The 24,387-nt window shown below is 36.8% G+C and overlaps 1 protein-coding gene across 4 annotated transcripts; it reads right to left on the reverse strand.

Moving 5' to 3' along the window:
* Nucleotides 1-11,711: 11,711 nt before the first annotated feature.
* LOC149183096 (cysteine-rich receptor-like protein kinase 2) lies at nt 11,712-14,608 on the reverse strand. 4 transcript variants are annotated; one of them, XM_089418659.1, is made up of 7 exons: nt 13,799-14,608; nt 13,570-13,707; nt 13,331-13,458; nt 13,034-13,247; nt 12,677-12,938; nt 12,394-12,544; nt 11,712-12,287 (listed from the first exon to the last, which is right to left on the reverse strand). In XM_089418659.1, the coding sequence occupies exons 1-7, from the start codon at nt 14,586-14,588 to the stop codon at nt 12,009-12,011; spliced, it is 1,962 nt and encodes a 653-aa protein (XP_089274785.1). In that variant the 5' UTR covers nt 14,589-14,608; the 3' UTR covers nt 11,712-12,008. The 4 variants fall into 4 exon arrangements, with proteins under 4 accessions (XP_089274785.1, XP_089274786.1, XP_089274787.1 ...); XM_089418660.1 differs by having other exon boundaries at nt 11,713-12,287; nt 13,814-14,608; XM_089418661.1 differs by having other exon boundaries at nt 11,716-12,287; nt 12,677-12,908.
* Nucleotides 14,609-24,387: the final 9,779 nt, after the last annotated feature.

Consider the following 24,387-nt stretch of genomic DNA (forward strand, 5'->3'; position numbering starts at 1 on the left):
ATTGTGATTGGCCCAAGAGTGCGGAGCAATTCCTCGCCGAGGACAATGTCGCAACCCCCCATGTGTATTGCAAACATGTGGGTTTTCAATTGATAATCCCCCATTTGAATTTTGACATTTTCACAGCGACCTTCACATTTCATTGTGCCCCCATCTGCAATCTGGACTTGGAAGTTAGAAACTGCCTGGACGAAACAATGTGCTGCTTCAGCGATCTTTTGGTGGATGAAATTATGGGTACTTCCACTATCAATCAAGACTACTACTGGGCGATGTTTAAGAAAACCCCTAATTTTGAGAGTTTGAGGGGAAGAAATTCCTGCCAATGCATTTAGCGAAATAATTGGTTCATCAGATACAATCTCCTGTTCGTTATCTTCTTCGATCGCCTCCGGTTCCTCAAGTGGTGGATCTTCCTCGGTGGAGCTGTAGTCAGTGGCATCTATTTTAAAAAACTTGTGCTCTTTGCATTTATGACCTGGGGAATAGTTTTCATCACAGTAGTAACATAGTCCTTGCTTCCTTCTTTCGGCCATTTCCGCAGGTGACACCTTTTGAATCTTAAGTGTCTGAGTCATATTGGGAGCCTGTGAGGGACGACCTTTAGCGGGGAAGTTGGGGCGGCTGGATTGGGCTGTTAATGCACGTTCCACCTTACGGGCTACCTGGCAAGCCTCTGTCCATGTGGGAGGGTGGTGGAGTAGAACCTGAGCTTTGATGGCTTCTTTAAGACCGCTGATAAAGCATTCCATGTAGAACTCATCTGTGAGACCCTTAGTGCGGAAGGCTAAGGCTTCAAAAGCAGTAATATATTCCTCCACTGTACCCGTCTGTCAGAGCTTAGTGAGACGCCCCAAAAAAGAGTCTTCTTGTTCAAAGCGACTACGAAGAGTTTTGGCAAATTGGGCCCAATTCTGAAAATTTCCATTGCAACGTTGATGCCATTCCTTCCATTGCCATCGTTCATTGTCCAAGTACATGGTGCCCACCATAAGCTTAGTCCCCTCATCTGTGATATGATTCAATTGGAAATACTGCTCCATTTGTGCTAGCCATGCGGACGTGTGAGAACTGTCAAATTTCTGCATATCCAACTTGGGAGGCCGCTGACTAGGTGGTGGATGGGAGTGCCAAACGTGAGGAGAGTGGCTAGACTCACCCTCATGGTATTCATGGCCATTATACGCCTCCTCGTGGGCTGGCTTCTTGCCCTTTGGGAATGCCTCTTGTAACTGGTTACTTATTCCTTTAAGCTCAAGTTCTATGTGGTTACTCATTCCTTGAAGCTCAAGTTCGATCTTGTGCACCGCAGTTTGGAGGGAGTGCACATGGTTTTCAATTTGGTCGATCCTGTCATTGGCCATCGCTTGAGCGCGAGTTTCTACCATACACCAACCTGATGAAAAATTGGGACCGCCTAAAATTTTTTACTAAGAAATTGAATGGTACCACCTTGCTCAGCTCGTCGTCCTAATACTGATGGGCTAGGTCACCAATAAGCGCCCCGGAAGATCTCTTCTTCTTTTTTTTTTTTTTTTTTTTTTTTTTAATTTGGAAAACTCCTAACGGAGTTTTACTCCTTCCTGATCAATACTGCAGTCGCCAAATCCTCAAAATGTCAATGCCGCCAAAAGTCCTGCGAAACTTATATCCAAGTACAGGAACCCTTCACAACTACTCCGATCTGGTGGCTCTGAGAGATCTGAATGGTGGAACAACTGCTGCTGCTGATCTGGAATATCCGATCTGGTGGATCTGAGAGATCTGAATGGTGGAACAACTGCTGCTGCTGATCTGGAATAGATGATGTGTGATCCCCCGATAGAAAGGGAACTATGGTCTTGGGGAGTGTCAGGTGCTACAGATCGCAATATACATAAGGGTCTGACAGTAGTACTCGGCCCAATGTTTCAGGGCTCTAACTAAGGAGGATCGACCGTACCCTTAGCCGTACAACCCGACTACCCTATCGTACGGGCGAGTAATCTCTCCGAGTGCTGTTCTCAGTGTACTGTAGCCACAAGACGGCCGAAGGTTTATCTATGGCGAGGTTTCAAGGGAGCTAGGGGGCTTCCTATATACCCAGAGGGTACGTGGAAGATAGTCCGTGCGCGGTTCTGTCTAATGCGCTACTACTCGAAGGGGTACCCACAGGGGTTACAAGGGAGTCCAACAGACGTGACCACCTCTTGTATTTCCTGCGTGCATGCGTCCCCAAATCCGCAGGTTTATGCGCTTAACGACAGGTCCCGTGGTTTAAAGACGCCGGAACACGTCTCTAGCCAAAAAAAAATTTGCTAAAATTTGGAGATCCCACCGAGCCCTGAAAAGTGCTCTGATACCACTTGTTATGCTCTTAACCTGCAAAGCAATACCCAAGCGAAGAAAAGATACCGAGAACACAGAATATGCGAAGAAAATATACCCAGAACACAGAATAGCAATGATTTTATTATTCAGAGAGAATTGTTCACAGGCCTCTTCGAGGGGGCAACCTCCAATAGAGCAGAGCTCGATTACAAAACAAGACACGATGCTCCTCGCAGGGAGTCTCTATCCTTTATATATGACTCATACATGCAATACCACGGGCCAATATCGTGGGTTTTATTAATACCATCTATCTAATACTACCGCCCATTTGCAACTAACTGTGGTCCCGTCATTAATTGCGAGTTAACCACTTACAAATATTAATATGGGCTTTATTGACTCTTGACTATGACGTGATCCCATGACATAAATAAGGGGGTTAGGGTGGGACCCTAACAATATCTTAGTAATGATATGGTTCCAATTGGCTTGAAGAAGGCATACAAATAAGGCTGTTGAACAACTAAGAGCCTAGAATTACGAAGTCATAATTTTATGAATAGAAATTCTTTCAATAGATGATGGCTTCACATCTATTCTTTGATATTGATTACTAGCATGCTCTGTTTGTTTCATCTGATACCAATTGGTCTACATCTATATCTAAAAATTATTAATCATACATGACATAACAAAACAACAAAGAGATAAACAATAAGATCCTAAAAAGAATACCACCATTCTATTATGAGGGGCAGGTCCCCTTTTATAAGCAAGGAACCTTCTTCTTAACCTAATTACAAATATTTTTGTATGGAAACAACAAAATATTATTGAGGTATTTCCCTTCATTTTTATGTTGCACAACTAGTTCTCATGGGAAAAAACAAAATCATTGTTTAGAACCATCAAGTACATTTTTATGTGTTCCCTTCCTTATTATGAGTTATCCGAAAAGGAGTATGCCATTCTCGGTTTTGGAAATGCCTTGTGAAAATGAGACAGAAAAAGATGTAAGAAAGGCCTATTTGGAATTGATCACGAGGAGGATTACTCTGAATGTCAATTCTTTCATAATATTGATTAATTACTTGTGCAAGGAATGAAAATTGCATAACCTTATTGATCTATTAATAGGAATGCATTCATTGGGTTTCTCCCCAATGTTATTACATATAATACACTCATTCATGATCATTGCAATAAAAGTATTATTGGAAAAATATAAAAAAGAAAATAGATTCTTAACGAAATGTTGGTGAATGGATTATTTCCTACCTAGGTCACCTACAACAATCTCATTGATGGTTACTATATGGAAGAAGACAAGGCTACTCCATTTAAGACACTAGAGAAAATGAAGGAAAATGACAATTTCTCCAATGTGGTCACTTATAATGCACTAATTTGTGGATTGTGAAATGAGGATAAGACCAAAGAGGCTTTTAACCTACATGGTGAAATGCAAAAATAGGTGTGGTACCTAGAATTATTACTTTTAATTCACTCATTAATGGATTTTGTAAAAATGGGAAAACAATAAAAGGAGAATAACCCTTAGAACAAATCAAGAGAAAATATTTGGTTCCCAACTCTATTATATATAACACAATAATTGATAGATACTACAAAAATGAGGAAATGTAATAGGTTTTTCAGTTGTTGGAATGTATGATTAATAAAGGTATCCATGCCAATGTCTCCACATACAATTCCCTCATGAATGGATTTTGCAAGATAGGAAGATGAAAGAGACTAAGAAAATCCTTGATGAACTGGAAAATAAAATTTTCAAACTTGATGTTATTATGCATAATATATTTATTAGTGCCTTATGCCAAGAAAGGAATAACCCCAAAGGCTAATAATAAGCTCTTGAATGAGATGTTGGAAGTTGGTCCAACTCCAATCTACATGACTTACAATACTTTATTAACTACTTTCTATGAGGAAGGTGAAATTAAGTTGTCTATGAGGATGTGCAAGGAAATTGAAAAAATATTTCAATGGGATAAAATCACAGCATAAAATGTACACATAAAATGATTATACAAAAAGGGAAAAGCACACGATGCTAATGATCTTTTTGAATGAGATGTGAAGAAGGGCATGACCCTGAATCACATCATCTACAATGTGGTTTGGGAATAAATGATTGAGAAAGATTTTTTTCCTAACATCGAAGGGAATTTTTCTTGATAATGTCTTCAACATCATAAAAAAAATTGAGTTCTTGTTGTCAATGTAACCCGAGGCATACATTTAGTTGCTTTGCGACTATGCACTTACAAGGAACTACGAGCTATCTAGTGAAAACAAGAATTATATTCTAAATAAACAATATTATGAAAGGGTAATTTGGCTTTAAATGGTTGTAAATAATATGTCCTTTGTAGAAGTAAAAGTATTGTTTCCAACCCAATTAGGATACAGTGAAATTGGTTTAGTTTTAGTATGAGAACAGAAAACTCTTTAGTAACATGTAATTCATCTAAACAGAGGCTAATATTTCTTTTATTTCAAAAGTACATATTGTATTGCACTAGAAGATATATTATGACATTAAGAAATTCTATGAACCAAGGGATAGATAGCTAGATATGGGAAACATGCAAAATTTTTTTACAACATTTCAAATTTCATGCACTGGGTGTTTTAAACCAATTATGAGACATTGCCTTGATCACAAGTCAAATATATAGTTACTAATATATTATGATTTATTATAAATATCAATTTAATTATATTAAATTATGTTGTTATAGAATAAACACTTTTATGTTTATTTTGTATTAAAAATTAGTTAATTAGCAAAAACTCAATAAAGGTTGGAGTTTGTTTTTCTTTAAAATTAGCTAATCCACTTTTATAAAGTCATAAAGTAAAAAAAATAACGATAAAAGTTTAGAGAAAATTGAAAAAATCTTGAATTTAACTACACTTCAAATTTATTCACCAATAATATAGGAGATGAGTGACGTTGTCTAAAAATGCTACGGTTTAGATTTTTTTGTCAAAATTTGACAATATTTTTTGGGTCAAATCTTAATTGTTTTTGGTTTAAAATGGGGTTTTAACTACATATATGGATTCAATACCTTGGAAAACCCTTGTGGCACTCAAATTGTGGAGGGTTTACAACTCAAAATTGTGATTCCAAGAAATCCTTGCCAAATTCTGGAGTAAATAAACTCGAAAATATATCGGAAAACTTGAGATATAGATTACAACTATCTCCATTTCTTTGTGAACTTGAAAATTAGCCAAATGAAAGAATTGTCCTCCACATGGAGATGGAGAAAAACTAGATGAATGAAAGCATTAATTAATAGAAAATTTAGAGAAAGGTACAATGCCTTGTGACATAACAATCAATTCAATCAAGGTTGGAATTTAAATTCCTCTTTACCTTTCAGACACCTTTTTTTACATTTTTCGTTTTCAAGGTTCTTGTCAAGGAAGGTGATGTTAAAAACTTTACCCTTCATTGATGATATTTTCATAATAAATTAACCCTTCACCAATAAAGCATTGATAAAAAAATTTCACTTCAACAACAAAACACAAATGACTTATTGAATCCTGAATCCTAGTTTGAAATTGCATGGAACACTCACAATAAAATATCCATTAACCTAAAATCAAATTCCCTTGACCGAGACATGCGATAGTATTTGTATATATGAGATATGAGTAAGGAGGTCTTATGGGGCATATAAGATGACAAACAAAGTAAAACTATTATATGATTTCAATAAGAACTCAAAAGTAGATTAATTAACATAGTTTATGGTATGATTTACATATCTAATATATACTATCGGATCTAAATATAAAGTATACATTTGACAATATATATTTTAACATTTCTTTGAATCACAAGATATATAGTAATATTAACATGTTTGAATGCATAGTATTTTAACCTTTTGAAAATTAAATGAATAAAGTTATAAAAAATGGACATTGTGGATCTGTTAACATCATGTTATAGGATTATATTATTTTTTCCTCCATTATTATATTATCGGAAATAAAATATGTATAAGCATTAATAAGGTGAAAACATGCCTTGATCAAATCCTTCCTTCTATTTATCACTAAAATTTAGCAAAATCAATATAGATATATATTATTGTACACATATATAAACAACTCTCTCTCTCTCTCTCTCTCTCTCTCTCTATCTCTCTCTCTCTCTCTATATATATATATATATATATATATATATATATATATATATAAACTAGTGTGTATTAAAGAAACATTGAATAAAATCATAATAAACTCACTCTTATATGGCTCCATAACATATCTAGCTAGTTTATTTTTCAAATAGAATTTCCTTCAAATTTGACAATAATTTTCATCCCATCTTTGATTGGGATGATTATAGATGTTTTTTGTATTAGTTGAACATGTAACCTTGGTGAAAAGAAGCATGAATTTATGTTTGAGCCCTGAGCTTTGCTAGCTCAATTGAAGGTGGCCCTACTTTCATCCCATCTCTTAATGGGATGCTTCTAACTTTGGGAGAAGAGGGAGGACTCAAGAGCATGTAACGATATCGACATGGAATCAAGAAGGAATAAAATAACAAAAAAATGAAAAAAAAAGGGCTTTGAAATCATGTCTAAAGAGAACTGGTGCTAGCATGAGCATGGTACAACAAATTGTGGGCAACATTTTCCTGGACTACATGTGACCCTATATTCGCCCCATATATTTTTGGGATGCTTCTATCTCACAAGAATGAATGGAAGATGATATTTTTTAGAATATAATCCAATAAATATAACAAGAAGAAAAGGGCTTTGGAAATATGTCTAGAGAAAACTTGTGCCAACATGAGCATGATGCAAAAAATTGTGAGCAATTTTGTCCCTTTCCTGCATAGAACTCTCCAATTGCACACAAATTTATAGACACATCTCATTATCTACCAATTCAAATGCCAACTCTGGATCAAAATCCTCATTTAGATGCTCAAAAATATTTTGCAGAACACAACATGCTCCAAGAACAGTTTGTAAGTTAAGCAACTTCACCTCAGGGCACTTTTCTAGACAATGCCACCTCCCTTTCAATCAAATTGATGCATCATTTGTAATATTCTAGATATCTCTTATCTTATCATTGAAAGCATGTTGATTCCAAGTTAGATTTCATTAAGCATATGGAACTAGAAGCCAATCCAAGAGTGGATAAGTGAAGCTACTCACAATCCAATCCCCATTAAAGATATTGTCCATTCCCAACTTGAAAATATCATAATTCTCTAGGACTAAGTCATCTGACATAGAGCCCAATAATCCTATATAGATATTAGTGAAGGAGCCCATGTTATCTACAACTCCCTACAATGTAATTGAGTAGGATTTTCTTTGTTTCTATGAGCATGCCCTTTATTGAAATAAGAAGCTATATTAGCCTTGGGAGATATAATAGAAATATGAGTAGTGTACAAGGTCCCAACAACCTTTGGAAACCCAAACATTCCTTCAAAATCTTTCATCAATCCCTACTTCTGATCATTGGAAGGCGAGTGAATATATTTAGGGAGAAGCACCAAGCGAATGGAAGTACAAACTTCCAATATTAGCTTATGATAGGTCCAATGGATAGCCTTCATATATAAATGACCACATTTTGAATCACAAGGATTGTTTCCATTCTAATGGCCCTCGAGCACCAAGCTCTTAATAGAAAGTGAATTGTAGCTTAACATTTTTTTATGACAACCACTTTCAGATCCACTGCTTTACTATCTAGGAAACTGAACTTGGTGAGGAAATACCACTACCACCACAAGTTGTTTGGTAACCACTTGAACTCCCCATTGTCTTAAAATAACCATAACATCCTCACTATTTCACTATTTAGAAAATTAAACTTGGTAAATAAAACCACCACTTGGTGAAAATGAGTCAAAATTTAAATGGTCCTAAATGACTATAACAACATCATCATTTCACCACCTAGTAAAACTAAACTTGGTGAGAAAATATACCACCATTGCATGTTGGAAAACAAGTCAAAGCTCAGAGTGGTCATAAATGAGCATACCAACATTTTCATTTCACTTTATGGTAAATTCAACATGGCAAGGAAATACCACCACCACCTGTTAACAAACCAACCAAAGTCACCATAATAGCCTCACTATTTAGTCTCTAGGAATTTAGCGAATTGAACTTTATGTGGTAATAACATCATTGATTCCTGACTAACCAGTCAGACTATTAAAAATAATGGGCAGTGAACATCTCATTCTACTACTAGTGAACCAACCATAATTATATGAGAGACTTATGATAATTGTAAACCCTTGTCGTCAAACTTGGAGGAAGGTTCATCTTTATTATATTCATTACCCTGAAATTTTGCAGCTGCATCTCTTTAGAGATATGGAGGGGTTTATCTTCATTCAGACTTAGTTTTGAAGCCCTTAGATTCCTTAAATAATAGTCTAGGAAGAGAGTCTCTTGTTGATGTGGATTTGAGTCTTGTTATGGCATTTGAAAAACACAAGTTTGAACATTCCTTTATCCTAACCCCTCTATCCCTTCTTTCACTAATCAAAGAAATAGATACCACATAATCATGTTTATTAAGGCGTGCATCATATCCTACTTCAAGGTCTCGAAGTGAGGCAGGAAATAGATCATGGTGACAATATGTTTCCTTAATAATATCTAGAAGTGTAATATCTTCAAACATACATGATAGTGTTCATTTAGGGATCTACAATTTCATCTTATGAGGATGAGATGGATTCCATTTAGTAGGATCAACATCAACAATTATTATTTCACCAAGCTCTATGCCAAAGAGATCATTACCCTTCAACATTTGCACCAAAACTCCTACTACCCCCTGCTCTTGTTCATATTAACAATAACTTTCAATTTTCACATTCTAGTCCTACACAATCCATTTTATTATTTCATCAAATAGTTGGCATGTATCTTCGAAGCCTATTCATTACAAAAGTAACCTAGTGTGTGCATAACCAGTGATCAGTGGAGTCCATGAAAACACACCATGTTCACATATTTTGTCAAATAGTTAGCAGGCGTACTTCATTCTTCTAGCTTTCATGAGATTTGATTATGGAATTATTCAAATAGATGTGAGCGATCGAGCAACTAGGTATCTTCCCATTTATAGTTCACTTGGGTATTCATTCAAGGTCTTTTAAAACAAAAGTTGCATTCACGTTAAAATAATTTAACCAACAGCAAATCCATTACTATTACTAATAGAAAACATATTTTTATAGTAATAAACATATTCTTAAGAGTAATATGCTTAAATATACTTAAATCTCACTTGGATTAAGGGTAGTAGTAGTTTCACCCCCGCAAAAGTCACAAGTGGAACATCCTATTTTTAACGTAATACTTGTTGAAGGAATAGGAAGTATGGGCATGCACATTATTGGGGTGAAAGCATACTTCACATTGTTATATTGCAATGTAATAGGCTAGAAGCATTGTCTAGTGCCACCCGCAACGTGTTGTCATCAACATTGTTTAACAACCCCAACATAAAAATGTATATTACTAAACTATGAAAACATCTGAACCCCTATAAGTAAGTTCTATCAATAAATGCATAATAAATTTGTAACCATATACCAATCTCATTGCTTTCTTATACTTATACAGTGAGAAAACAAGCTAAATAATATGAATCAGACTGGATGGTTCGAAACGTATTGAAAAAAAAAATCTGCAATGTGATTTTTACTCAAAGATGTCTCAAAATCAAGGTGAAGAATATATACACAGATACCTAAGAAAGACGACAAGCCACAAAGCAATAGAAAAACGAGGCCATCGAGAGCAACTACCATTATGCTTGTTGCCATGCTTCAGTGATTAATGTACTACTAAACTAGCTTGGTTTGTTTCCACAAGTTATGGGATATACTCAATGTATATTGACCATAATACACACATAGTACATCGATGTCGCTTTAGCTTTCTATTAAAATCATGTATATATCATCACTCTCCCTTTCTACAATTCTGCAATAAACACACTTACATAACAATGGTAGTTCAAGGAAGGGATCATATTAAGTGCTTGACACTCAAGAAAAATATATAATAGTAGAAAATTGTGTAAAACTAAAGGACATGCTTTGAATGAACAGGGAGGAATTCTGAATCAGTGACATTGTGACAAACCCTAGCTCAAATGGAAAGTGGTGAGGTGGCAATGTCAGATTAAAATAAGGTGCTAATTGGTATTACTAATATTTTTCAAAAAAATTAAAACTTGTCTCACATGGAGCTAAATTGGTAATCAAAACAAGGGCTACATAGTAGCTAGTTTAAATATAGCTAAATTAAAGTAGAAAACAATAAAAATACAAATATTTAAAATTTTAAAATGTTATAATCACATTTATTTTAAATTGTAATTAAATGCATTATTAGATTTTGTAAATTCCCATTATTTGTATTGCAACATAGAAATAATTAGAAATAGTTTACATTTGGTTTTTTATAGTTTGTGGATATGGTCTTATGAAATCCTTATTATTACACCTGGGTATAGAGGTCCCATCATAAATTTCTATTCTACTTTAGTTTGTGAATATGGGAAATTTTATATTTATTATTATTACAAACATCTTATTATTTTGAATATCGTTCATTCATTAATAGTGTAAAATATATCATATATGGTTAAGTTTGCAAGAAAAAGTAAGTGACCTCTACCCCTTAAAAATATAATGTAAAAATAAATATATATCTGTCACATACCATTAATAAATCTTTTTAAATTACACATGTGATTTTAAATAATCATTTTAAATTATATAAGTAATTTTAAATAATATATTTTTTATTAGATTATATTAATCATTAGAAATTTTATAAATAGGTATATAAAATGATTATATTCATTAGCAATAATTGTGTCACCTTCCCAAAACAAATTGTATCATAAATGCCCATCCTACACCTTAATGTGATCTATGTAATTTTCGTTAATCAATAAAGGTATTGGGCACATTAATAAAGACAAAGGGCAATAACATGTTCAATTTGATAGCCAATCAAATTGAATATAAATAAATTAAATTCTTTTTAAAAATCATATATTTCAATGTGTAATGTTATACTGCAGATTTTTTTGCAATTTTTTTGGTCAAACGCAAACTCAGTTTTGACAAAAAAAAAAAAAAAAAAAAAAAAAAAAAAAAACATTGTAATATCCAGTACACTGATAATAATGTTAGAAAAAAAAAAAAAAACACTTCTAAAATACGTTTTTGACCATTTAAAACTACCAGTTTCACTATTTAAAAACCTTCTAAAATATGTTTTTCACAATTTAAAAGTCGTGCACAATTTAAAATTTGTAAACATGTTTAACTTCGCCTATATTGACCCTTTCCATATTTAAGACACAGGAAGATAATATCCAGCTTCAAACCAAACATTCTCATCTATAATTAGAAAGGCATACAATTTATATCATCCTCCCTCTTCTCACTAAAAGGAGGGCATTTGCGTGTTCAAGAAGTAAGTAGGGCATTTGCGTGTTCTAGAAGTCAAAGCTTACGCTAGTTAGTTAGACTAACGAGGAAACAAGGACACAGTGACAGATCCGTGAGACGTACAAGGTGTAGGGCATTTGCGTCTTCTGGAAGTCAAAGCTTTCGCTAGTTAGTTAGACTAACGAGGTAACAAGGACACAGTGACAGATCCGTGAGACGTACAGGATGAGCTCGCTGTGTTAGTGAAGAAATCCGGTTGTGTTGGCTGATCGGTAATCTCTGAATTGTTGGTTAACATCCACAAAACCTTTGACATTGCGGGCCGCAGCAACCATTGGTCTTGAGTGCAGAGAAGCGCAAGTTTAATTAGTCGAAGTGCCTGCTGTATTGGGTAGTGCCCCTCTAATGACAAGTCAACAATATCCAAAACTTGATCATGTTGGAATTGATTCGAAGCCTGCATCATCGGAAAAATGATCAATACATGGTTTTGAAATCCGATTGCAAATTAATTTCTTATCATAATCATGGAACGAAGCTTATCTAATAAACTAGAGACACACCCACTGCAAAAGAATCTGCTTAGTGGCATCCAATCTTGCATCCACAGCCTTTCTCCCACTGATGATCTCAAGAACCACAATGCCGTAGCTATAAACGTCAGCTTTTTCCGTTAATTGTCCGTGGGATGCATACTCAGGCGCAATGTAGCCTCTGCCTCATAACAAATTTGTGAAAGTTACAACTAAATGCCTGGATTTGACCGTTAAAAAGAATAAGACTTGGTAATAACGGAATTGCACAACTTGCGACGTAAATAAGCAATAAGTGAATTGAACATCTTACATTGTTCCAGCCAATTTTTTAGAAACACTGGTATCACCTTCTGTAAAGAATCGAGCCATTCCGAAATCTGCTATTTTAGGATGAAATCTGTCATCTAGAAGTATATTGCCGCATTTGATATCTCTGTGTATAATTCTCATATTGGAATCCTCGTGTAGATATGCGAGTCCTCGTGCTGTGCCCACAATAATCTTTAAACGATTTTCCCAACTCAAAACATTTCGCATCTCTCCTGTGGATCTCCAATGAAAGTGTTTGAAAACTTCGACTCCACACAAATAATTGAATCAATACACCTAATTCTTTAAAACAACTTGAATCGCTGAAAAACACACAAGATTGATGACAGCAACCTACCGAACAAATGCTTGTCAAGACTGTTATTTGACATGAACTCGAATACCAGCAACCGGTCATGCCCACGCGTGCAACATCCGAGTAAACGAACAAGATTACGGTGACGGACGCTAGTGAGGAGCTTCACTTCTGTCAGAAACTCCACCGCAGCTTGAGCAGTCTGCCTTCCATATAGTTTCTTAACCGCGACATCCCTGCCATCCGGAAGAGTTCCCTGCTTAATTAAATCATTAGAATTAGTTTGAAAAAATCGTTTACATTTGGACAAAACCATCAAATCCACATTTGGTATTATACCTTATAAACCTCACCGAATCCTCCTTTGCCGACCATATTGTTTCTGTTAAAATTCCCAGTCGCTTCTCTCATAACCTCGTAATCGAAGAGAAATTGCTCGAAATTTTCCCTCGTGGCTAAATTCACATCTGCACAGACCATTATAAAAACAATTTTATCATAACCGTCGATTACGACCAGGTTTAATAACTCGGAAGAATTTAGCAGGAAACAACTATAATTCAAGGATGTATAATCACCTGTTCTGTCATTGTTCCTTCCATGTCTGATACGTCGATAGAAGAGTATCGAACACATCACCGCAACCAGAGCTGTTCCGCCAATGCTTCCTAACAATATAGGCACTACTTTCGATGACGATTTCCCGGACAACGGTTCTGCGTTTAAAAGTAAAGAAAAAACAATCAACATACATGTTATATCAGAATCAAACAAAAAATAGTTGCAGCAAATATATAAAACTCATACGGTAAATTTGGTTGCCTGTGAAAAACGAGTAAGTTGAGTAGCGCATAAAACAGCCCGCCTGGAGACCTCGACTTTCACGATTTGGAAGACAGGTGAGTAATTGATTCTGAGCTTCTGCTAGGCATCGTTGGCAGCTACTATTGGTAAGGGTGGGCCAACAATGAGCGAGGCCATATAAGGAGCCATCAATGGAGCCAGTTGCATAACCGTTATTTACAGAAGCGTTTTCTATGAGTTGCCTCGATAGGGCAGTGGCTCTCTGAGAAAAGGTCTGTGGATCGCTGTCATTTGTGGACTCACATAAATGGGACTGCCCATAGTCCACATCCTGACCGTAAAAACTAGTATTCTCATACCTAAGGAAGCAACCGTCCAGATGAATCTGACCACCATTAGATTGGGAACAGTAATCCTTTATTTGAGCCTCGGCTGCCGAGACGCATTCTGAGCACTCATTGGCGCTTAAGTACTTCCGACACACTGCAAGGCCATACACAGGATCCGTTTTGCCAAATTGGTTTTGCATTGAATCAGCGAAGCCGTACGAGGAGAGATTTGGGCGGAAAGATGCGAAAACAGCATTCTGATTTTCCTGAAAAGCTGTGACGTTAACAAACGTATAAATTTGTTCGTGGCTGCACCTTTCGCTGGCCAGTGCAGACTGGGGATCGTCTGCTGCCAAACTTACTGCAATGATCATGGCCACCAGAAACGGTAAATAGGCTACTTCGGCCATCAGTTCTGATAATAACCGTTGTCTGGAATGCGGATTGGAACCCAATGGCCGCATGTTTTTGAAGCCCAAAGAGCCGCCACTGGCCCAAAAAAAAGAATTGTTTTTTTAAACAATATTAAATTTTATTCTAATTTCTGAAGATTTTTTTTTTTTTTTTTTTTTCTTGAAGATTTATTGTAGTCTATGAAGATTTGTGGGCGGTCAAGATTGGTTGGCAATTTGGTTATTTTCTAGATTTGTGGGCGGTCCCGTGGATATGTTACCTTTCGCTCTTGATTTTGACCCAACGATTTATTCGTATTCCTAAAAGGACAATTCTATTATTGATTTTTATATAAATCTGTGGAGACGGAAACCTCTCACGGCAGTTTGATCCCTCTTTTCGATTGATAAATCTAGAGGTACGATGAATCTAGACTGGTGCTAAAATTGGTCCATGGATACAAAACAGCACAACACGTGCGTCAATAATTGCAATGGCGATACATCACCGTTGTGTGTAGATTTCTTAAGGCAAGTTCTCCGATATGTCCGACTCCCAGTATGGTGGCAACTTTGGCCAGAAAAACCCAACGGGTCCTACAATTATTTGAACATGACTTGCGCGAAAAAAGATGTTGTGTCACGTGTATCGATGTTGGTTCTCCTCACCAACTCCCTCCTTCCAAATTTATTGAGAAACATGCGGCCATTGGGTTCCAATCCGCATTCCAGACAACGGTTATTACCAGAACTGATGGCCGAAGTAGCCTATTTATCGTTTCTGGTGGCCATGATCATTGCAGTAAGCTTGGCAGCGGACGATCCCCAGTCTGCACTGGCCGGCGAAAGGTGCATCCACGAAAAAATTTATACGTTTGTTAACGTCACAGCTTTTTAGGAAAATCAGAATCCTGTTTTCGCATCTTTCCGCCCAAATCTCTCCTCGTACGGCTTCGCTGATTCAATGCAAAACAAATTTGGCAAAACGGATCCTGTGTATGGCCTTGCAGTGTGTCGGAAGTACTTAAGCGCCAATGAGTGCCCAGAATGCGTCTCGGCAGCCGAGGCTCAAATAAAGGATTACTGTCCCCAATCTAATGGTGGTCAGATTCATCTGGACGGTTGCTTCCTTAGGTATGATAATACTAGTTTTTATGGTCAGGATGTGGACTATGGGCAGTGCCATTTATGTGCGTCCACAAGTGACAGCGATCCATAGACCTTTTCTCAAAGAGCCACTGCCCTATCGAGGCAACTCATAGAAAACGCTTCTGTAAATAACGGTTATGCGACTGGCTCCATTGATGGCTCTTTATATGGCCTCGCTTAGTGTCGGCCCACCCTTACCAATAGTAGCTGCCAACGATCCCTAGAAGAAGCTCGGAATCAATTATTCACCTGTCTTCCTAATCATGAAGGTCGAGGTCTCGAGGCGGGTGTTGTGATTTCTGATAATTCTAAACAAAACTGAAAAACAGAACAATACTCTGTTTTAACACAGCGGAAATAAAAATCGCTTGCGGAATACGGTGTAACAGCAACGCTGAAAGTGGTGTTTCAGCAACGCAGTTTCGTCAGTTGTTGTTTGCAGTGTATCAGCAACGGTGTTTCAGCAATGCTGAAACTCGTGTATCAACAACACTCTGTTTTGACGTCAAGACTATGTTCTGCTTACGGTGTATCAACAACACGCAAATATTCTGGTTACGGTGTAACAACAACGTGCAAATAAAACTTATATTTATAAACAGTAAACCAATTGATACAAAAACATCTTCCTCTTAACAGAGGGATTCACCAATGACTATGCTGAAAAGCATCTTCCTCTTGACAAAGGGATTCACTAAAGATTATGCTGAAGAGCATCTTCCTCTTGACGAGAGGGATTCACCAGTGTATACTGAAAAGCATTTTCCTCTTGACAGAGGGATTCACCAGTCTATGCTGAAAAACATCTTCCTCTTGACAGAGGGATTCACCAGTCTATGCTGTGTTGGAAATTTCTGGTAATTTCAAACACAAATTAACTGAACGCAAAGCAATGCTCTGTTTTTCTGCCACGGGATCTTTTGCAGAGGGAAGCCCGAATAAAATTTCTGAGCAAAGCAGAGTTTCTCAGCTAAAACAAACTTGTATTAATTTATAAACTGCCTAATACTTGTTGGCGCTTCTGTTTGGGGATGTATTTCAGCCACCCCCTCATCATCTTCATCATGAGACAAACAGTTTTTAACATTCACTGTTTTCTCTATGCTTCCATCCCAAGCTTCCTCATCAATGAATTGAACATCTCTGCTGACAAAAAACTTCTTGGTGGATGGATATACAACCTGTAAGCTTTGGATTCCTCACTGTATCCAATGAAAATACATTTCTTCCATTTGCTGTCCAACTTTCTCCTTAGCTGGTTTGGAATGTGTGCATAGGCCACATATCCAAAAAATTTCATGTAGGTGACTCCTTGCCTTCTCCCACTCCATGCTTCTTCCGACACTTTGTTCATCACTGCTTTTGTAGGACACCTATTCAAGATATATAATGCACAATGTATAGCTTCAACCCAATAATCATTTGGCAAATGCTTTGCCTTTAACATGCTCCTCGCCATATCCATAATTGTCATGTTCTTCCTTTCAGCAACTCCATTTTTCTATGGGGTGTACCTAGCTGTAAACTGCTTGTGTATTCCATTTTCTCTACAAAAACCGTAGGAATTCCTTGGAGATATAGTCACCTCCTCTATCAGTTCTTAGAACTTTGATATGCAGCTCGCTTTGATTTTCTACAAGTGCCTTGAAATTTCGAAATTTTTCAAACACTTCACTTTTGTTCTTAAAGATATAAACCCAAGTTCTTCTAGTAAAATCATCAATGAATGTTAGAAAATATTGACTTCCTGCTAGTGATGGAGTTTGCATTGATCCATATAAATCTGAGTGGACAATCTCTAAGGGTGGTTTTGCCATTATGTTTTTCCCTGATGGAAAACTTTCTCTGTGTTGTTTTCCCAAGATACAACCTTCACAAAGGTTGTCCGGTTTCTCTATCAATGGTAATCCTCTTACTATTCCTTTCCTACTCAACAAGTTAAGACCTCCAAAGTTGAAATGCCCAAATCTCAAGTGCCAAACCAATTTTCATCCTTTGGTATGCTTTGGAAAGCCTCTTGGGTAACTGCTGCAATTACTTCTTTGTTTTTCAAATCTGCCCTTATTCTAAGAGGGAACATCCTGTTCCTTGTCATCTTTACTTCAGCGATACATCTTTTGCTGGGTGCTCTATCCATGATGGTGCATACATCATTCTCAAAGAAAACATTGTACCCCTTCTGAACAAGCTGTCCAATACTCAAGAGGTTACATCTCATTCCAGGGACATAGTAGACATCTGCTATGGTTTTCTTCTCACCTTTCTTTGTAAATATTTTTACTTCTCCTTTTCCCATAACATAAATTTTGCTATCAGTCCCAAGTGTGACTTCTGATTTCACATTTTGATCTAAAGCAGAAAACAGGGCTAAGTTTCCTGTCATATGATCGTTGCAACCTAAGTCTAAAAACCATATGTCTTCACTGTTTGTTTCAGCCATGTTACAAGCTAACAACACATTATCTTGACTGATGTTTTCTCTAGTGATATTTGCATTTGGTCTATTACTCATATCATGCTGCTTTTTCCTACATTCATTTGCATAATGCCCATATTTTTTACAGTAATAACATTGGACATTGGATTTTTCATACCTTTGTCCTTGAGCATGATGTTGTTCTCTTTGTTGACTGTTGCCTTGGCCTTGGTTCTGATTTGGATTGTTGCCCCTTCCTTGAGCATTTGCTGGACTATTCCTTCCACCTCTGTTTTGGCTTCTGCCTCTTCCTCTCTTGTTTCCTCTGCCTTGACCTCTTCCTCTTCCAAAGGACATCTAAGTCTTGAAGGCTTGCTCTAGAGATGAGTTTTCATTTCTACTCAACCTCTGCTCATGTGTTATCAATAATGCATGAAGTTCATCAACTGAAAAGTTTGAGAGATCCTTTGTTTCTTCTATGGTGGTGACAATCACATCGAACTTTGAGGGTAGGACCCTCAATATTTTCTCTACAATCCTCCATTCTTCAAGAGTTTCTCCATGAGTCCTTATCTGTGTGACCAGACCAATCACATGTGTGAAGAATGAGTCAATATTGTCTGACTCCTTCATGCACAGGTTCTCAAAATCTTTCTTCAACAATTGAGGTTTTGCAGTCTTCACTTTCTCCATGCCTTGATAGGCTGTCTTGAGAGTTTGCCATGCTTCTTTGGATGTCTTAGCTATTGCTATCCTTGGAAACATACTCTGGTCCACTGCGTGATACAAAAATGCAATGGCTTTTGAATCCTTCTTCCTAGTGCTCTTCAATAGATCCTTCTCTGCCAGAGTTAATCTGTTAAATTCATTTTCATTTGCTGGTCCTTCAAACCCATATTCAAATAATTCCCATAGATCTTGTGAGACAAATAAGGCTATCATGGTTATTGCCCAGTAGTCATAGTTTTTCCCATTAAACTGTGGGAGCCGAGTATTAAACATGTCCATGCTAATTCTTGTGCTAGTCATTCCTTGCATTCTCAGCTATGCTTCTAAATCCTTGACTGTATATTAAAAAAAACTGATTGTTTCTTCAGCAGTAACACAAAAACTGGTCTGAGAAATACCTGGATCCTTTTGCCTAAGACTTCACTTTGCTGGAGAGGATTTACTGCTGCAACAAAAGGACCTTCCTTCAACTTCTTTATCACTTTCAAAGAGCCTGGATCAGCTCTGATACCATGTTGGAAATTTTTGGTAATTTCAAACACAAATTAACTGAACACAAAGCAATGCTCTGTTTTTCTGCCGCAAGATCTTTTGCACAGGGAAGCCTAAATAAAAGTCCTGAGCAAAGCAGAGTTTCTCAGCTAAAATAAACTTGTATTAATTTATAAACTGCCTAATACAATTTTCTTCCTCTCTCTCAGAGGGATTCACCAAAAATTTTCACCAAAAACAAAATAATATGTTTCTCTTTTACAAATGATTTTTACACTGCTGTGTAAAATCTTCATTCACATTTTACTGTTGTAAAAAGGGCTTTTACGTTTACTGCTGTAGAATAAAATTGTTTACATTGATTTACTACTGTAAAAGAAATCCTTCACATTCAACCCTGTGTGAGATTTTCATTAAATTCAAGCGGCTAATCATTCACATTACATATTCAATTAAAAAAAAATTACATTTGCGCTACTGCGCCACACCATACATTTCATTTCAATGCATATGCTCCACAATTTTATTCGCACTGTTGTGCATTGGATTTCTTGTTGTTTCTTTGCTGGCGCGAGCCCTCTTTTCATCCCCTGTTACAATACACGATAAAAAACACACAAAACGAAACATATACCAAAACAAAAGGATTTTTAAATGTTCGTTGACTTTCCCATACCTATTTTAAAATCCCCATACTTCCGTGCAAACAAAAATTAAAACATTTACCAACGACTATGACAGTGCATTAAAGTTAAAACCGTTCGGTAAGACCAAAAAGGTTCATGCAAGTTGAAGAAGATCCTGGTCCATTGACTTGATCGGATGCATTTCACAAGCTAAAGCCACACAACTTAATCGAAGTTTAATGTCCGGGGAATTGGTGGTTTCGGAGTTGTACACTGGACACGTGTCAATTGATCAGGGTGTTCGGAGCCCTTCTTACAGATACCGCTATTGCCAATAGGTGGTGTGGGGAAGTCTGGGTGGTTTTGCCAAAACAACGCTGCAATAAATGTGCGGTTGAAATTAATATTTCAACATGTTGAAAAGCATATTCCTCTTGACAGAGGGATTACAACAGGAACGCTTTAGCTCCACAAACCAGTTTCTCTATCTCAGAAAATTACAGTTTCAGCACTGCTGTGCATTACAGAAAAGACTCTGTATCATTCTTCTCTCTTAAAACAGAACTGTTGTTCATTACATTTATATGTTAAAACATATTTGTCTTTAAACAATAAAATAATACAAATATCTTCTAAAGCTTATCTGCATATTGAATGCAGCAAGCGGTGATGCCTTTTGAAGAAATGAAGTCGGCTGTTGCAGGGGAATTTAATGCTGAAAATTTAATGCACATTAATGTGGAAAATATCAAGCACGACTTTGAGGCATCCAACAGTTTGGAATATCTACAACAAATCATATTTTTGTCCCGTTGTTTATGTTGCAGTTGGAATTAAATTCCAACACTCCCCCTTAATTTCAACTGCTGGGTTTTTCTGCATACCCAGGAATTTCTTGAAATGATCAAAACTTTTCTTTCCCAATGGTTTTGTCAAGATTTCACCGAATTGATCCTCTGTTCTGCAGTGCTGCAAAACAATCTCACCATTGTTAACCAATTCACGTATGAAGTGAAATTTGGTGTCTATGTGTTTTGTCCTTTTATGAAAAGCAGAGTTTTTAGACAATGCTATTGCTGAGCTATTGTCACAGTAAATGGTTGTGCCCTTTTCTTGTTCATGACACAAATCTATGAGAACTCTTCTTAGCCACACTACTTGGCATGATGCTGCTGTTGCTGCCACATACTCTGCCTCTGCTGTTGACAAAGACACAACTAGTTGCTTCTTAGAAGCCCATGAGATGGCTTCCGAACCCATATGAAACACATATGCCAATGTGTTTTTCCTATCATCAACACTTCCAGCCCAATCACTGTCAGTGTAACCTATCAACATGAAACTTTCAGAAGAGAAGTATAAAATACCAAACCCCTTCGTTCCATTCACATACCTTAGAATCCTCTTGGCTGCCTACCAATGAGTCTCTTTCGGTCTTTCCATAAATCTGGATATTAAACTCACAGCGTGCATAATGTTCGGCCTAGTTGTAGTCAAGTACATAAGGCTGCCAACTATGCTCTTTTACAATTTTGGATCAAAATCCTTGCTGCTGTCTTCCTTGGTCAATTTCAACCACATTACAGTTGGAGTCACAACTGCTTCTACATATTTAACTTGAGAAATGAAAACACCATTTTTACTTTGGTCTACTTCAATTCCAAGAAAATATCTTAAGAAGCCCAAGTCAGTCATTTCAAATTCACTTTTCATGACTACTTTAACATCATCAATGAGAGAAGCATCATTGCTAGTAAAAATCAAATCATCTACATATAAAACAATAATAAGAATCTGTTGGGTCCCTATAATACTAGTGATTACCCCATTACTATTGTAGTTATACCCCTATTTATATTGTTGTGCCCCTATTACCCCCATATTGTTATTTCTGTACCCCATAGAATCCCTCTATTGTTATTTTTGTGGCTTTATATTATTATTGTTAGGTCGGCTGGATTATATTGTGACTCCTTGGACTCCTATATATAGAAAGGAGGTTTTGTCATTTGTATCATCCAAGAATTGTTCATTTATGTAATGTAAAGGAGGTTGCCCCCTCGAAGAGGCTGAATTCTAAGGCGTGGATCTCTCTTTTCTATCTTTTTATGAGCTGGTTTCATAACATTTGGTATCAGAGCTTTGGATTCTAGGGTTTCGCTGCTCCAAACAGGTCATCGTGGCATTTTCGCTATAACTTTTTTTCGGTGATGTTTCAGAAGTCACAAGAAAAACCCATTTGAGAAGAAATCGCAAAGAACCTTGGGTCTGAATTTCAGAGCTTTTCGCGCGATATTTGCGGAGATATGATCTGAGGAAGTTGGTCTTTTTGCAGACTCCTGAATTACATTCAAAACAGGTGACCTGGGAAAAATCGTCATAACTTTCTCTCTGGGGATCGGATTGAAATTTCGTAAGAAGGTACAGAAAGAGGACAGACTGCAGTTTTTTGTATGTGTGTTTCAGATTCAAAGGTTGAAACAGGGACTCATGGCATGTCGTACAAGTTCGCTCTACTAAACCAGTCTAAAAGCAAGTCACTGTGGGAGATTTCACATAACTCTTCCTTGGAGAATCCAATTTGGCTCAGACTTGTGGCATTGGAAAGAGGACGCAGAAGGCTACTACAGGTAGCAATTTCAGAATTGGAGGATCCGAAATTACAGAGATACATCAGATTCAATATCAGGCTTCTATAAAGTGAAAAAAGGTGTGTAGTTTTTTTTTTTAATTTTTGTGTAAGCTTGGTTTAACAGAATTCAAAGGGCCTAGTAAAACATTATTATCGGTAACTGATGCCCCGAGGAAAGAAAATGCAAACACCTAGTAAGGAACCTGAAAGCTCTAGCATGACTCATGAAGAAGAGGAAGAAATGCTACATGATATATCAAAATTACAAGAACAAGTGCAACAAATGTCACGCTCACAAAAGCTAATAGAAGCTAAGATAAGTGGCGTGGAATCTAAGATAAATGGCGTGGAATCTAAGGTAAATGGCGTGGAATCTAAGATAAAGGGCATGGAAGCTAAGATGGATGGCATGGAAGCTAAGGTGAATGGCATGGACGCTAAAATTGATGGCATGGATGATAAGATGGATGAATTAAAGAAGTTGCTAAGAAAGGGTCACTAATGGTGAAAAGGTAGTAAAGGAAACTCATGATGAGAACAAAAGAAATGTTAATCATTATTCCATAGACTCTAATGTTGGATCGAAGACTCACCATGTTCCAAAAATCGATATGAGGAAGTTTGATGGCAAGGATCCCGCCACATGGATATTACAGATGGAGCAATTCTTCGATCTCAATAATGTGCAAAACACACAAAAGGTACGTATGGAAACTTTATATTTGGAACCAAATCAGTTTGTATGGTATCAATGGCTTTGTTCTCGTAAACAATTTATCACTTGGGCAATTTTTACGGAAGAATTGATAGCACATTATGAGGATACAAAAAGCAACACTTTTTTTAGCCAATTGATAAGTCTTAAACAAAAGGGTTCAATAATGGAGCACATTGAGGAGTTCCAAAAATTGAACATAAGGGTAAAAGATATTCCAGAGGAGCATAGGATTGATGTGTTCATAGGGTCTTTAAAGGATAATATCCAACATGATGTGCGCCTTTGGGAACCTGATTCATTAGAGAAGGCATTCAAGTTAGCAAGAAAAATGGAAAGCAAAATTATGGCAACTAGGAAGCATACCGTTCACAACTATAAAGACGGAAGTGTTGTTGCCCATAGTCTTCCACAACCTACAAGGTTGACACCACAACAATTGGAAGAAAAAAGAGCAAAAGGGCTTTGTTACAATTGTGATAGCAAATACACAAAAGGTCATAAGTGTGCTGAGAAGAAATTATTCTACATAGATTGTGAAGAGGAAGAAGAAAAGTAGCAAGAAAGGTCAAAAGAAGAGGATATATTCCAGGAACAAAGCCTAGATGAAGAACAAATAAATCCGACAATATCTTGTAATGCATTGGCGGGAATTACCACTCCTCAAACCATCAAGATAGAAGGACAAATCAAGAAGAAAAAGGTAATAGTGTTGATTGATTCAGGAAGCACCCACAATTTTATTCATTGTAGGGTAGCAAAAGAATTGAATTGCTTCCTATATCCAGCACCAGAGTGTCAAGTGATGATTGCAAATGGAGGAACAATAAATTGTTCTGGAAAGTGCCATAATATCAAGCTATCCATGGGAGAATATGTATTGACTAGCCCAATGCTTTCCATTCCAATGGGAGGTGCTGATGTTGTACTAGGAGTCCAATGGCTACAATCCTTGGGTACAATAGCTTTTAATTTTCAAGAACATTTTATGAAATTTTCTGTGGGAGGAAAGGAAGTTGAATTAAGGGGTATTGCAGGGAAACCAGGAAAGATAATCAGCTCTAATGGCATGACAAAGCTTCTAAAAAAGGAGCAAAGAGGTGTAATTGCAC

Source organism: Pinus tabuliformis, chromosome 3_2 (genome assembly GCF_031772625.1).
Source record: "Pinus tabuliformis cultivar Carrire ecotype Pingquan chromosome 3_2, CPIR1, whole genome shotgun sequence".
Lineage (NCBI taxonomy): Eukaryota > Viridiplantae > Streptophyta > Pinopsida > Pinales > Pinaceae > Pinus > Pinus tabuliformis.